The sequence below is a fragment of the Struthio camelus genome, chromosome 3 (assembly GCF_040807025.1).
Source record: "Struthio camelus isolate bStrCam1 chromosome 3, bStrCam1.hap1, whole genome shotgun sequence".
NCBI lineage: Eukaryota > Metazoa > Chordata > Aves > Struthioniformes > Struthionidae > Struthio > Struthio camelus.
Genome location: NC_090944.1, coordinates 146,701,422 through 146,713,822, shown reverse-complemented (window position 1 = coordinate 146,713,822; position 12,401 = coordinate 146,701,422). Strand labels below are relative to the sequence as shown.

At 42.5% G+C, this 12,401-nt stretch overlaps 1 protein-coding gene across 1 annotated transcript in view; it reads right to left on the bottom strand.

Moving 5' to 3' along the window:
* Positions 1 to 1,986: 1,986 nt before the first annotated feature.
* Positions 1,987 to 12,401, bottom strand: part of GZF1 (GDNF inducible zinc finger protein 1) — a 34,619-nt gene continuing 24,204 nt past the window's right edge. The window contains exons 9-13 of the mRNA XM_068936523.1: positions 9,926 to 11,295; positions 7,853 to 7,947; positions 6,123 to 6,290; positions 4,782 to 4,939; positions 1,987 to 4,272 (exon numbers count right to left, since the gene is read on the bottom strand). Of these exons, the coding sequence (XP_068792624.1) occupies positions 3,916 to 4,272; positions 4,782 to 4,939; positions 6,123 to 6,290; positions 7,853 to 7,947; positions 9,926 to 11,295 (2,148 nt within the window). The 3' untranslated portion in view covers positions 1,987 to 3,915. The remainder of the gene's footprint in view (positions 4,273 to 4,781; positions 4,940 to 6,122; positions 6,291 to 7,852; positions 7,948 to 9,925; positions 11,296 to 12,401) is intronic.

The window sequence follows — 12,401 nt, the reverse complement described above, 5'->3', positions numbered from 1 at the left end:
CACTCTTCCTCCCTTTTCCCTTTCTCCATCTCCCTTTCTCATTCCATTTTTTTCTTTCCCTCTGTCCCTCTCTCCTGTTTCTCTCTCCCATGTTCTTCCCCTCTTGTTCTCTCTCGTCTGCCCTCACTCTTTTCCTTTCTCCTTCTTTCTTCTTCCTTCTCTCTCCCTTGTTTTTCTTTTTCTCTTCTCTCTTGTTCTCTCCCCTTCTCTCTGCCCCATCCCTCTTTCTATAATTCTCACTCGCTTCTTCCTTTTTCCTCTTTTCTCCCTTTCTTTCATTCTTTCATTCTTCATTCCTTTTCCTCCCCTTTTCTCCCTCCTTCTCTTCTCTCCCTCCTCATTCTCTTTCCATTTCCCTCTCCTTCTCAGCATCTCTCTTGCTCTTTCCTACTCCCCCTCTCTCATTTCTCGCTCTCCCTCTTCTTCTCCCTTTTTTCTTGCTCCTTCTCCCTCTCTCCCTCCTTTGCTCTCTCTTGCCTTCTCTCCCCATCTCTTTCCCTTTCTTTCTCCTTCTCTTCTTCACTCTTCCTTTCTTTCTCTCTGCCACCCTCTCTTTCTCCCTCTACCTTCCTCTCACTTTCTCTCTCTCCCTCTGTCTTTCTCTACCTCACTTTCTCTCTTTCCCTGGTCTCTCTTCTTCCTCTCCTACCTCCCGTCCTTCTCTCCCCTTCTGCCTTGCCCTCCTTTGGCCTCTCTCTCCTTCTCCCTTTCATTCCTTCAACTCTTTCTCTCCCTTGCTGCCTTTCTCAGTCTCCCTCTTGCTCTCTTTCCCTCTCTGTCTCTCTCACCCCCCTCTTCCCATTTCTTCTTTTCTCTCCCCCTTTTCCTCCCTTCCTCCCTCTTTCCCTCTGCTTTTTCCTTTTTCCCCACTTTCTCTCCTTTCTTTTTCCCTCTCTTGTTCTTCTTTCTCATTCTCTTTGTTTCTCCATTTCTCCCTCCCTCTTTCTCTCCCTCTTTCCCCCCTTTCCCTTTCTCTCTTTCTTTGCTGCCCACTTTCTCTCTCATCTCTCTTTCTTCTTTTCCCTCTCTCCCCTACTTTCTGTCTCCTCCTTTCTCCCTCGGTCTCCCTGCAGAGCGGCTCCTGCGGCACGCGAGCTCCCTGTGCTGGTGAGGGCTGGGGCCAGGGATCTCTGGGGGACCAAGTGCCCTGCGCCCCGGGGAGGGGGATTTCTGGCAGGGGGGAACAGCCATCGCCTGTTCAGTTGTTCCTCCTCTTCAGATGGAGCTTCCTGCGTTTCAGTTTGTGCCCGTTGCCCCTCATCCTGTCGCTGGGCAAACTGACAAGCCTGGCCCCAGCCTCCTTACAGCCTCCCTTCAGATATTTCAACGCCTTGCTCTTCCCTTCTCCAGGCTGAAGTCCCAGCTCTCTCAGCCTTTCCTCATATGGGAGATGCCGGGCTGGACAGAGGGGCCCAGACCCCCCGCCCCAGAGGGTGGCTCCTGTGCCGTCACGTGGCTGCACTCCTGCGGGGACATGCAGGAGTCTTTTTCTGCTCCTTCCTATCATCCAAAGCAGAGCAGCCCCCAGGCACTAACTGCATCGCAGGCATCGCCAGCCCGCTTGCACTTTGCCCGTTGTTTCTCTTGGAGGAAGGGAGCACCACGTCCTGTGGGTCTGCTCATACCCCCAGCAGCTGGTACGCTGGCTTTCCCGCTCGTCTTCCATTTGTTTCTAATCAAAACACTTCCTGGGAGTACAACCCAGTTGGACTGACTCTCCTCAAGTGTTTTAGTACTACCAGAGTGGTACTTTATTCACCACTTGCTCACCAAAAAGCAACCCTCCTGGCAGGCTCCACACCTTTCTTTCCTTTTCTGACTGGGCACTTCTCTCCCACAGGCTCCATTCTAGGTAGTGTAACTTGAAAGACCCATGTTAGCATATCTGTTAAGCTAAGAGGAGATTCTTACACTTAGAAGGAATGCCTAGGTAGGAAAGCACAGGACCTAGTAATATTTCATACAATAATCAAGTCACTTCAGGGTCCCTCTTAAGATTGCAGTATTTTAATAAGAACAGTTCATACAAGTACCTCACTTCCATACAGTCAAGGAGTACAAAAGCTTCCCTGTCTCTAGGTACTACTGCTCAGCCTTAAATATATCTACAAACTCTTTACATTGGTCATTAGGCATACTGAGCTTCAACGGTAACATCATGCTTGAATAAATATTTCAAATATAACCTCTTGGAAATGTTCTCTTTAAAAAAAAATCCCTTTCTGTAGATTAAGTTATAATCCCAGGGTAACACCAGACATGCCTTTCAGGTTCAAAAAGAGCTCTGTGCCACAGCTGGGATATCTTTATTGCTTTGCCAACCCCCTAAGCCTTAGAACGGGCCATAACAAGGCTTGACTGGGCTTACCTTTACAAGCAATCTTTCAGTAAGCTTTTCTCCAAGCTTCCGAGGAGCAAGTTTCTGTGGAAATACCACTTTCATAATATTCAAGGAAGAAGAAACAGAACAGCCACACACAAAAATGCATCAGAAAAGCTCCAGATTTTCATACGGTGGCATTAGGAAACTGGCCCCGAGTCTGAAGAGTTAACCATACCAGCAAGTTGCTTTGGATTAACAGCTGCTTCCAAAGGCAAGAGTTGGCCCAGTCAAACATTTCTTTTCTTGCTCAGGGCCAACTTTGTTTCAAAGACAGCTCTCCTGATTTCTTCCATGGGAAAAAAAAAGCAACACCCTCACCAGTATTCCAGCTGGGTTAACCTTGGGTCAGCCACAGTAACTCTGCTGACACTGAAGGTGAATTCATACAAGACAGCGGGCCTTCAGGAAATGCACAAAGCGGGCATGGGCAGAAACTGCCTCAGAGGCTTTGGCCAGAGTAACAGCCTGATTTCAGAGGTCTGCAGTTGCGAACAACAGCGACGTTTAAGCGACGGCGGAGAAAACAGCACTGCTGATGTCTTTGGACCAACAGAAAGCTCTTTAGAGATGTTTCCACAGGAAAATGCTGATAAGCGGTCTTTCTACAAGGGGCTTTGTTACTCTGGCTTTTTCAGGAGAGCTCAAGCACTACTATTGGTAAAACATTTTTACAAGACACATTTTGGCTGCTAAGTACCAAGTTTTAGGTAGACTAGAGCAGTTACAGACAAAGTATGTCTGACTGAGTAAGTGTCAAGTTGCACCAAGTTTTCCTGAAACGTAGCAAGAATACCATCAGCTGTACAGACCTAAGGCTTTGCTTGCACTTGCCTCATTTTTGCTGCTAAAGCATCAGAACTCATAGAATGAAACTCTAAGTCTTTCCAAAGTTGGCTCCCACTTTTATTTCCGAAGAGTGAGCTGGCTCACTGCTTGGATCTTTGGCAAAGCAGAGATTAACCAACATTTCCTGAAATTAAATTTAGCAGAAGTTTATTTTTTATGTATGAATTTCTCCTAGGGAAAATACAATTAATCTGACTAAACTCCTGGGCCGAGAAACGTGAAATCATTTCTTCTGATTGTAGACATGTGCAATCAAATCAACTGCAAACCAAACTTACATCTTCTTTATAACCTGTCTTAAGTGCTTCCTTTCCCCGTAGACCAGCTAGGGCAAGCTAGATGATCTCAACTATACCAGCTTCCAACCTCCTCCTTTTCCTAGGAAATAAACGTCCTGGCATTTTGGTCTTCTCCACCACCATTATGTTATGGGGATCTAAACGTATTTCAGCTGATAAAACCAATTTGCATTTGGTGTTATTCTACCCTACCTTCAGGAGATGGAGCTGTACACACTGAGGGTGGAAAATGAATTTTGGGGGAAAATTCAGGAAAATCCTGTGGATGACGTTCGTGTCTACCCTTGCTTCCTTTCTATAGCTTCTCCTAGTTCCCTCAGCAGGTTATTGGCAAAGTCAAAGGACTATACAAAGGGTGCAGCTTAAACTGGATTCGTAAATATCAAATTATTCCATATTCACCAAAGCATGAAGCTGCGGCTGAATAGAGTCTGTTTGTGTATGTAGTACTGTCAGCTCACTTAGAGTGGTAGCTATAAGGGCTTCTTGGGGTCCCGGAGTCCCATCTGACTTACAGTCTGTCCCTGTGGCAGAACCACTATCATGCAGTGCAGTCACACTCCCTGGGACAGCAGTCAAGTTTTGATAGTGGCCATTTTCAGAAAAAGATAGCAGCTTCTCTGGTATTTTAGGTGGCACATCATATTCTTCATCAGGAAGCTCTGTTTTATGGCCTTCATCATTCTTAGATGCTCCTTCAACAATGACAAGGAAGGACTTCCATGGGGTGTTTTTATCATGTATCTGAAAACAAAACAAAAGTTTGAACACATGACGACTGCCAGGCAGGCAAAAGCTTGAACCCAACTCATCCAGGCATGCTGAAAGAAAGCCCTCTCTTCCCATCCCAGAAAAGAGTCCCCAAAGTAGTTTGGCATATACATCAAGGCACTAATCCGTATCCCTGGTGGGTTTCCTTTGTTTTCATAAGGCATCAAACTGACCCCTTTCTGGGCCAGACTTTCTGCTGGAAGTCTCCTATCATTTCCCAGTTACATCAGGAACAAAACTGTGACTGAACAGTCTTCAGGTGCGACCTACGTGAGCTATGCCATAATGGATTAAGAATGGCTTTACTGTAGACACAGGACTGAACACTTTCCAATATTTTCCAATATTTTTATGCCAACTTGGACAAAGAACTATGTACTAAGACCAGCAGACACTGGACAGGAAGTCCCCTTTCAGGCCTGACAAAGTTTACATGTCAGTACCTGGACATGGGACAAGGCTCTAGAGCTACAGGTTCTTACTGAAGTGTGTCGCCGGAGTGTGGACTTGTCAGTAAAGGTTCGCCCACATGCATTGCACATGAATGGCTTCTCCCCTGTGTGGATTCGATGGTGGCGCTGCAGTGCATTGAGCTGTGTGAACTGTTTACCACACTGGTCACAGCAATAGGGTCGTTCACCTGAAAGCAAAGCACAACATTAAAGTGACGGCACAGATGCATTAAGAGCGTACCAGGGTAACCTCAAGTAAGTCCTAAACTTCATTGAATGATAAGGCAAGCATAAGCGTCTTTAGAAAGCACTGAGATGCTTTCAGAACTCTCACAGTTGGATAAGTTTTGACCCATCTGGAATAAACAGATACTTCTAGCTTAAGGGCTAGATTCACAGCCTGCATAAATCTTCGCAACCACGGAAGCCTCCACCTTTTCTTTGCATATATTTTACATCAGCAACTGAACTCCTGTCTTGGAATAAAAGTTTTCCAATTTACATGGTATGTTGTATAAGCAGGAATACCAGAACTTCTCGTAACCACTAGGTCCTCTCCAAATGCTATGAATTCAGTAGCACTGGACAAGAAAGCAAGCTATTTTTTACATCATCAAAGTAACATGAACATTTACAAACTGCTGTAGTGCTGAATAATGTGGACTTTGAGAGAGCAGACAAGAAAACTGAAAGAGAAAGCATAACTCAGATTTCAGGAGGGCTAAAATTTAGAGCTAGCATTGTGAAGAAACCACAGAGTTCTGTTCTTCCAAAAGGGACAGGGTAAGAGAAAATGTAAAATGCATAGACATGGCAGACTTTCAAATAGTGAAAGTTCCTTCTAGCACTGACACGAAGCCTACATGCTCCAGGTGGCACTACTTGGAAGTCAGTGTTATTGCACCTACGGTCACCGTTTTCAATTCACGAAAGGGAGCAGCAGGTGGGAATGAAACAGAGACTGAAGAATAAATCTAAGTAGGAGAGAATGCAAACATGAAAGGTGGAGAAGCAGACAAGAAAGAGAGCAACTCTGCAGTGCTCTGCTCAGAGCTAAATCAGACATAGTTTTTTAGTCACTAATAATCCTCCGATTTCTCATAGTGCATCAGCAGTATGAGCAATATCTGCACAGCTCTTAGAAATACTTCAAAGAACTGCTGTGACACTCAGCAAGAAATACAGGGATTGCTAAGAGAAGTACATGAAATGATGCACTGCATCAAGAACAAAAACTTGCACACAAAACAGGACTTAAAAAATGGAAAATCCTAGTCGAGAAATCCGTTGTCTGTGTTATGCAACTGAGATGTAGGTCTGTAAATCATGATGTTTTGCTCAAAAAAAAAAAAAAAAAAACAAACCTCCTACCTGTGTGAACTTTAATATGCTGGTAAAGTGAATTTCTCTGTGCAAACGTTCTGAAGCAAACTTCACATTTAAATGGTTTGGAGCCGGTATGTATTCTGTTATGGTGTTTCAAGTACTCCTTAGAGGCAAAGCTCTTCCCACATGTTTCACACATAAAAGGCCTTTCCCCTGCAGCAAGGGTGAAGTGGAGAATTCAACCCAAGTAGCATTTGAGAATGCTGTTCAACATCACATGCAAAAGCTGAAAGCTGTTATTAGATACAAAGGAACCATACGCCAGCCTCAAAAAAGGATCTGAATGGACCACAGTGACATGGACCTCTGCATAAGGCACAGAATTCTCTTTCAAGAAATCTGCACAAAACACTCATACTACAAGGGTAACCATACCTATCCAAAAAGTACATTAACATCGCTACATAGTACGAGCAAAAGCCCAATGAGATCTTCAGAGTCTTCTCAGTATCTTTGGGGTATTCTGGCTCACTGTCATACTGAATACACCCCTGCACACCTCTGATGAAAGGCCTCCACCTGAAAGCCGCCGATTTTAGTTAAATGCCTCTGGAAAAGTGTTCTTATAATTGTATTTCATTGCAATTTAAAGTTTTCTGCCAGCTGCATTTAGTTACACGTCACAGGCATAAGGTGGACACTTCTATGACAAGTCAATTAGAAATGCAGCAGTACCATACATGACACACGGCTGGTATGACGGGTCAATTCAAAACACCAACTTAAGACTACAAAGTATACTCTGAAGGAGGAGATGTTCTCTTAAAAAAAAAGGGGCCAAGACCACTGTGTTATGTTCGTTGGGTTAACTATTTCAGGCTTACAGAGAAATCATTCTTTTCTTAGTATTTCAACTAGAACTTCTGCCGATGATAGAACTGAGCGAACGTCCAAAGCAGCCTCAATCCACACTTTAGAGGCTGGATCCCTCTCAGAAGGAAACTTCTTTTCTCTTCAGTAAGCTCCTTTTGCTCTTTTTACTATCTGCCTATCCACCTAGAAGAAGCTGAGATCCAAGTAGCCCCGTGGAGGAGGACTTAAAAACCAACCAACCAAGCAACCAACACCCTCCACCCCCCCCCCCCCCAAATCCCTCAGCCTTACAGGATTGCATGAAGCACTGCATAATTGAAACCATGATAACAAAGGTCTTCCTTTTTTTTTTTTTTTTTAAACAGATTGAGATCTCTAGTCAAGAAAGAGGATTTCTGAGGCCTCTGAAAAAAAGATTTTAGTTTATTAAAAAAAATGACAGTACATTAAGACAAAAATAGTGGTTACCTGCAATCTTATTTTTGAAAGTACTCATACAGCTGGAAATTAAGCAGACTATTAATGCCATGACTTGAAGAATTTTTCTGTGGAACAAAGTACTGCTATAGAAAAGCAGGATGCTTCTAGAAAAATACATCTACCTCATATAGAAGCTCCTGGTTTAGTGGCATACGGGTGCTGTGAATGATACAGCTGGTATTTCACTGAAAACTAATTAAGGTTTTTAAGGAAATTCTAATTAAAGAATTCTTGCAACTTTCTTTAAGTGTAGCAACCTGCATCAGCAAAAAACCTTTCTCATGAAATTAGATTTTCTCATCCGTAGACACCATTTTAACTACCTAAAACTATTAAGAGCATTTGGCTTCTGAATGAAAAAAGGATCTGGTTTCACAGTAGGCCTGCTCCTATGCAGACTACATTGTAAAAGAAAGCCTTACCTGTGTGACATCTTTTGTGATATATAAGCATGTGATTCTGAGTAAACCTGGCACCACATTCATCACAGACAAAAGGTTTTTCACCAGTATGGATTCTGAAATGAGAAAGCAACAATAAAATACCAAGGTATATGTCTCTCCTTTGCAGCACAGTGCAAGTCATCGTTACTTTGTGGCTGTTCTCTGAAAAGTGACTATGCATCTGCAACAGATTTTTTTGTCCTTTAAAAAAATACCTTCAGCTGGGCCCAATTCTGCATCATGATTTATGCAGTGCTGGGTTTATTTTAATGTGTTGCATAATCAAGGTCCAAGTGCAGTTTTTTTAAGGGGGAAAAAAGAGACTTCAAGCTAAAAAATGAGTAAAGCTTAGAAAACTTACGTCTGGATAGAAAGTTTGAAAAAAAAATGTAACCACCGTGGGATCTAAAGTAAAGCAATTATCTTTATATAGCCAACATCATGAGTAAAATATTCCACACTTAGAACACAACTGATGCGTTCCCTGGCACACTACTACTGCATCTCTTCTGCAGGGTCATCAGATATAAAATAACTCAGTGGCTACAATTGAAACTAGTGGCACCTAAGGAGCAAAATAAAAAGATGTCATTGTTATACAGTCATTTTTCTTACTTTCACCCCAAGCTTGCAGCGAGATCTCCTAGAGAAGACTGTGTGTACATGAAGAACAGTTTACTGAACTGTTGCCTGTACCAGTGTTTCAGTTTCCTCTATCATAACTGTGCAGCCTATGCAAACTTCGGGACTCTTTCACATAGTGCTGCAGACACAGAAAACAGTAGGCCAGCCTTCATGGTAATACGTCAAGAAGAGGAGCTTAGACATAAAAATATATGTGAAAAGATGAGAAATTCTCACCATAAACTGTCATGATATGCCAGTTATAACAGCACTGAATATCTAGCATTTAAGAAACAGGCTTATGAAATATTCATAGTGGTACACAAAGGAGGAGAAACTGTATTCTCAATTCTGCCAACAAATTATTTCTTAAGAAGCACAAAACAGTCACTTAAGCTTAGAAAAGAACCCTTGATGACAAAGGCATTCCATACGGCTGCATCAGCAGTAACAGCGTATGAATACTCCAGCAGAAGTTTGCTTCTGAACGTGCTTTTTGCCACTGGGAGCACACCCATTGACTTCAACAGGGCTAGTGAGGCAAAGCAGTGCTTAATGAACTCTCTGTACCTTGCAGGAAAGGCCATCTAGGAATATGCTGACACTACTGCACTCTCTTTTTGGATCTGAGAAGTCAACGTCTGGGATTTTGCTTCTATACCTCACTTTCCACACTTACTTCGTGTCTACAGTCTGAACTTTGTTTTTTAATCACTACTTTGGTAGACTAAAGCCAGTGCTGCTCAGCACCCAGCAGGATCAAGCCCTCAATGAGCAGAATTTTTGCCTTCAGAAAAATGTCTCTCCCATGAACCTCTAAGATCACGTGTTTGCACTTCCAACTTCACGCCTCACTGAAATACAAGTGCTACAATTGAATTCATCACTTCTGCTGCAGTTATCTTCTGTGCTTCACCAGCCTCCACTACACAGTGACATACAGGTCTGTTTCTAACCAAATTTCAGCTGTTTTCTACGCTTAGCACCCCAAATCTGGTGTTCTTGGATGCAACACATCTTTTCCGAATATTTTCGCACTTACTGCAAAAACATTTTTCTATTAAATGTGGAGGTATCAAATTAGCTGAAATCACTACAGCCCCGATCCTACGAATAGCTCAGCATGGCGGCCCTTCTCATGTGAACAGTCCCACTGACTCTCAATAGGTCTACTCCCATGAGAAAAGTTAACCGTGCACTTCAGCATTAGCAGGATTGCAGCCCATGCACCTTCACTTTGTCTTAGGGAGAAATACTTCAACCCCCTTAACCTGAAAAGCAGAAAAAAAAAGCTATGAAAAGGAAATACTGCAACTTTCTGGTCAGTCATGTTTTACATCCCCACTTCACTTGAAGGCTCAAGATGTGTTCCAGGGGATTCTGCTTCTCCCCCCAGAATCTAACAAGGCCAGTTAAGTCTGTTCATACCTCATGTGTGTTTTAAGTGCAGAAGGCTGAGAAAATTTAGCCTCACACTCTGTGCACCCATAAGGCTTGTCGCCTGTATGCGTCCTTTCATGAAGCCTCAAGGCAGTTTTGGAGCTCAACCCCTTTCCACACTGTTGGCACTGATGACGCTCCCCACCACCCTCATGAACCTGGAGAATGTGCCTCTTGACGTCCTTCTTCCTCTTGAACTTCTTACCGCAGAGTTCACAAGGGAAATGGCGCTCGCTGCTGTGGACGTGGCGCTGATGGCTTTTTAAGTTGCACCGGTTGGCAAAGGTCTGACTGCAGGTTTCACATCGATAAATAATTTCAGCTGCAATGCCATGGCTGTGTTTTATATGCTTGAGAAAACTTTTCTCATATAGGAATTCCTTCTCACATGTGCTGCACTTGAAGTTACTGCCTCGTTTCTTTTTATCCTCTTCAGATTTTTTCAGATTTTCTTCTGATTCAAAGTTGCCATCACATTCTTCACTTTCTGGTTTAATGTTGTTCTCCACTTGCTCCTCCTCCCTCTCTGCATCACACATGCTCTGGTCTTGTGGGTATTTGTTTTCTTCAACAGTAACCTCTGCATTCTTCTGCTGCTCTCTCAGCCGCCTTGTGTACTTCTTCTTAGGGATTTCCACAAATACTTTCCTCCCAGCCAGCCTCCCACTTGCCCTTCTGATTTTGGCATAGGGAGGCTTCACCATTTCCTTCTTCTTGTCCATTTTCTCTTTTGATTTGGCAGCTGGCATCTCCAGAGCTACTCCGTTGCTAGGCCTACTGTCTACTGGGGAATCTGGAAGATCCAGAGGACAGTCTGCCTGGTCAGCTTCTGCCACAGCGGCTACTTTTGTCTCAAGCAAAATGCTTGTCTGGGTAGCACTCTCTTCCTCAGAGTTCTGTGATTCAGAGAAGTTTTGCAACTCTAACAGCACCGATTCAAGCATCTGCTTCTTTAATTGAAAGCAGGTTTCTGAGAGGTCCAAGCACTTCAGTTTTTCAGCTATTTCTAGCATACGCTGCACTCTGTCTTCCTCCACCTCTACCTTAGCAGTATAGACAAACTCAAGAAACGAAGCAAAATCAGCAACTTGGACCTCATTCAAAAACACATTGGTTCTTGGGCCATCCATGCTCTTCTCATTAAGAAACATCTCCTTGAAAAATTTGCTTGTTGCTGCTAATACAGCTTTGTGAGCAACAAATTCTGCCCTGACACCTTGGTATTCCACACTAACTGTCACGTCACAAAAGTGGCCCAGGAGACGCAGCTGATGCATTTCATTCAGAAGGTTGATGGGAGAGGACTTGGATTCCAGTAAAACTGCATTACTTTCCATCTTTCTTCTCTCTGCAAAAAGCTGTTAACAATATTGCACATTAGTAATTTGCCACAGAAGCTAACCAAACTCAGAGATTTTAGCAGCCAAAAGTCATGTCCAGACTTTCAAGAGCACTTCACTAGACATTTAGGCATTGAAGGTGCTTGAACTTAAATAATCAGACTTTCAAAGGAGTACTGAGAAAAGTCTGGTTAGAAGCGCAGATAGATTTTCAGAAGCGTCACCTTATGAGGTAATTTAAAAATGTGCTGCCAGTCATACGAATAGATTTCTCAGAAGTTAATTTGATTTTAAATCTCAACTGTAGTTTTAGCTAAGACACTAGATAGAGATTATTATAAACTGTCATAGGAACAAAGCAAATAGGAAGATAAAAGAAATGTTCTCATAAAGGCATATGGAATTAAGACACTATTCTCTCTCCTAATCAGATGATAAGATAAAGGGAAGATTAAGTAAAGGTAAACTGGCAAGCCCAAATAAATGCTGCTTTAAGTAGGCTTTTGAGATAAGACTTTTAAATAAGAGTTGGATAAAGTTCTAAATGTTTCACCTGCAGGAGCATAGGAGACTGCATAATTATATTCTCAAACTGCCAACCTAAGAAACCATAACATTCCTCTAAAGTGTTTTCTTTTTTTTTTTTTTTTAATCTTTAATTCATCACTTAAAATGAACTAATAGCCTCTAACTGTCTGAATGCCCATTTGTACACTACAAGGGCTTCATCATTTTCACTACTGTTCAGGTTACATTGTATTTGCAAGTAATGTTTTAAGTTGTTCCACAATTTTCAAAACTGGCAATGTATTCAATTCTCCTGTGTTCATAGTGACTACATGTGCACTGTTTTGAATCTGAAGAATTTCTTTCCACTTTCTAAAAAGTGATCAAGGTTTCTTTTCTTTATACAAGTCCCCTACAGTAGACTTGAAGCCTTTTTTTTTTTTTTTAAACAAGGTACACTAGAAATATTGCTCAGAAAGATAAAACGAAAAGTGGTACAGAAATGGAATAAAATTTATATTAATATAACATTAAGGAAACCATTTCAAGTGTGAGAAAGAGACATGAGAATAAAGTTCACAGCATCAGAAAGAACAAGTTCTTCTTCCCTCCCGATA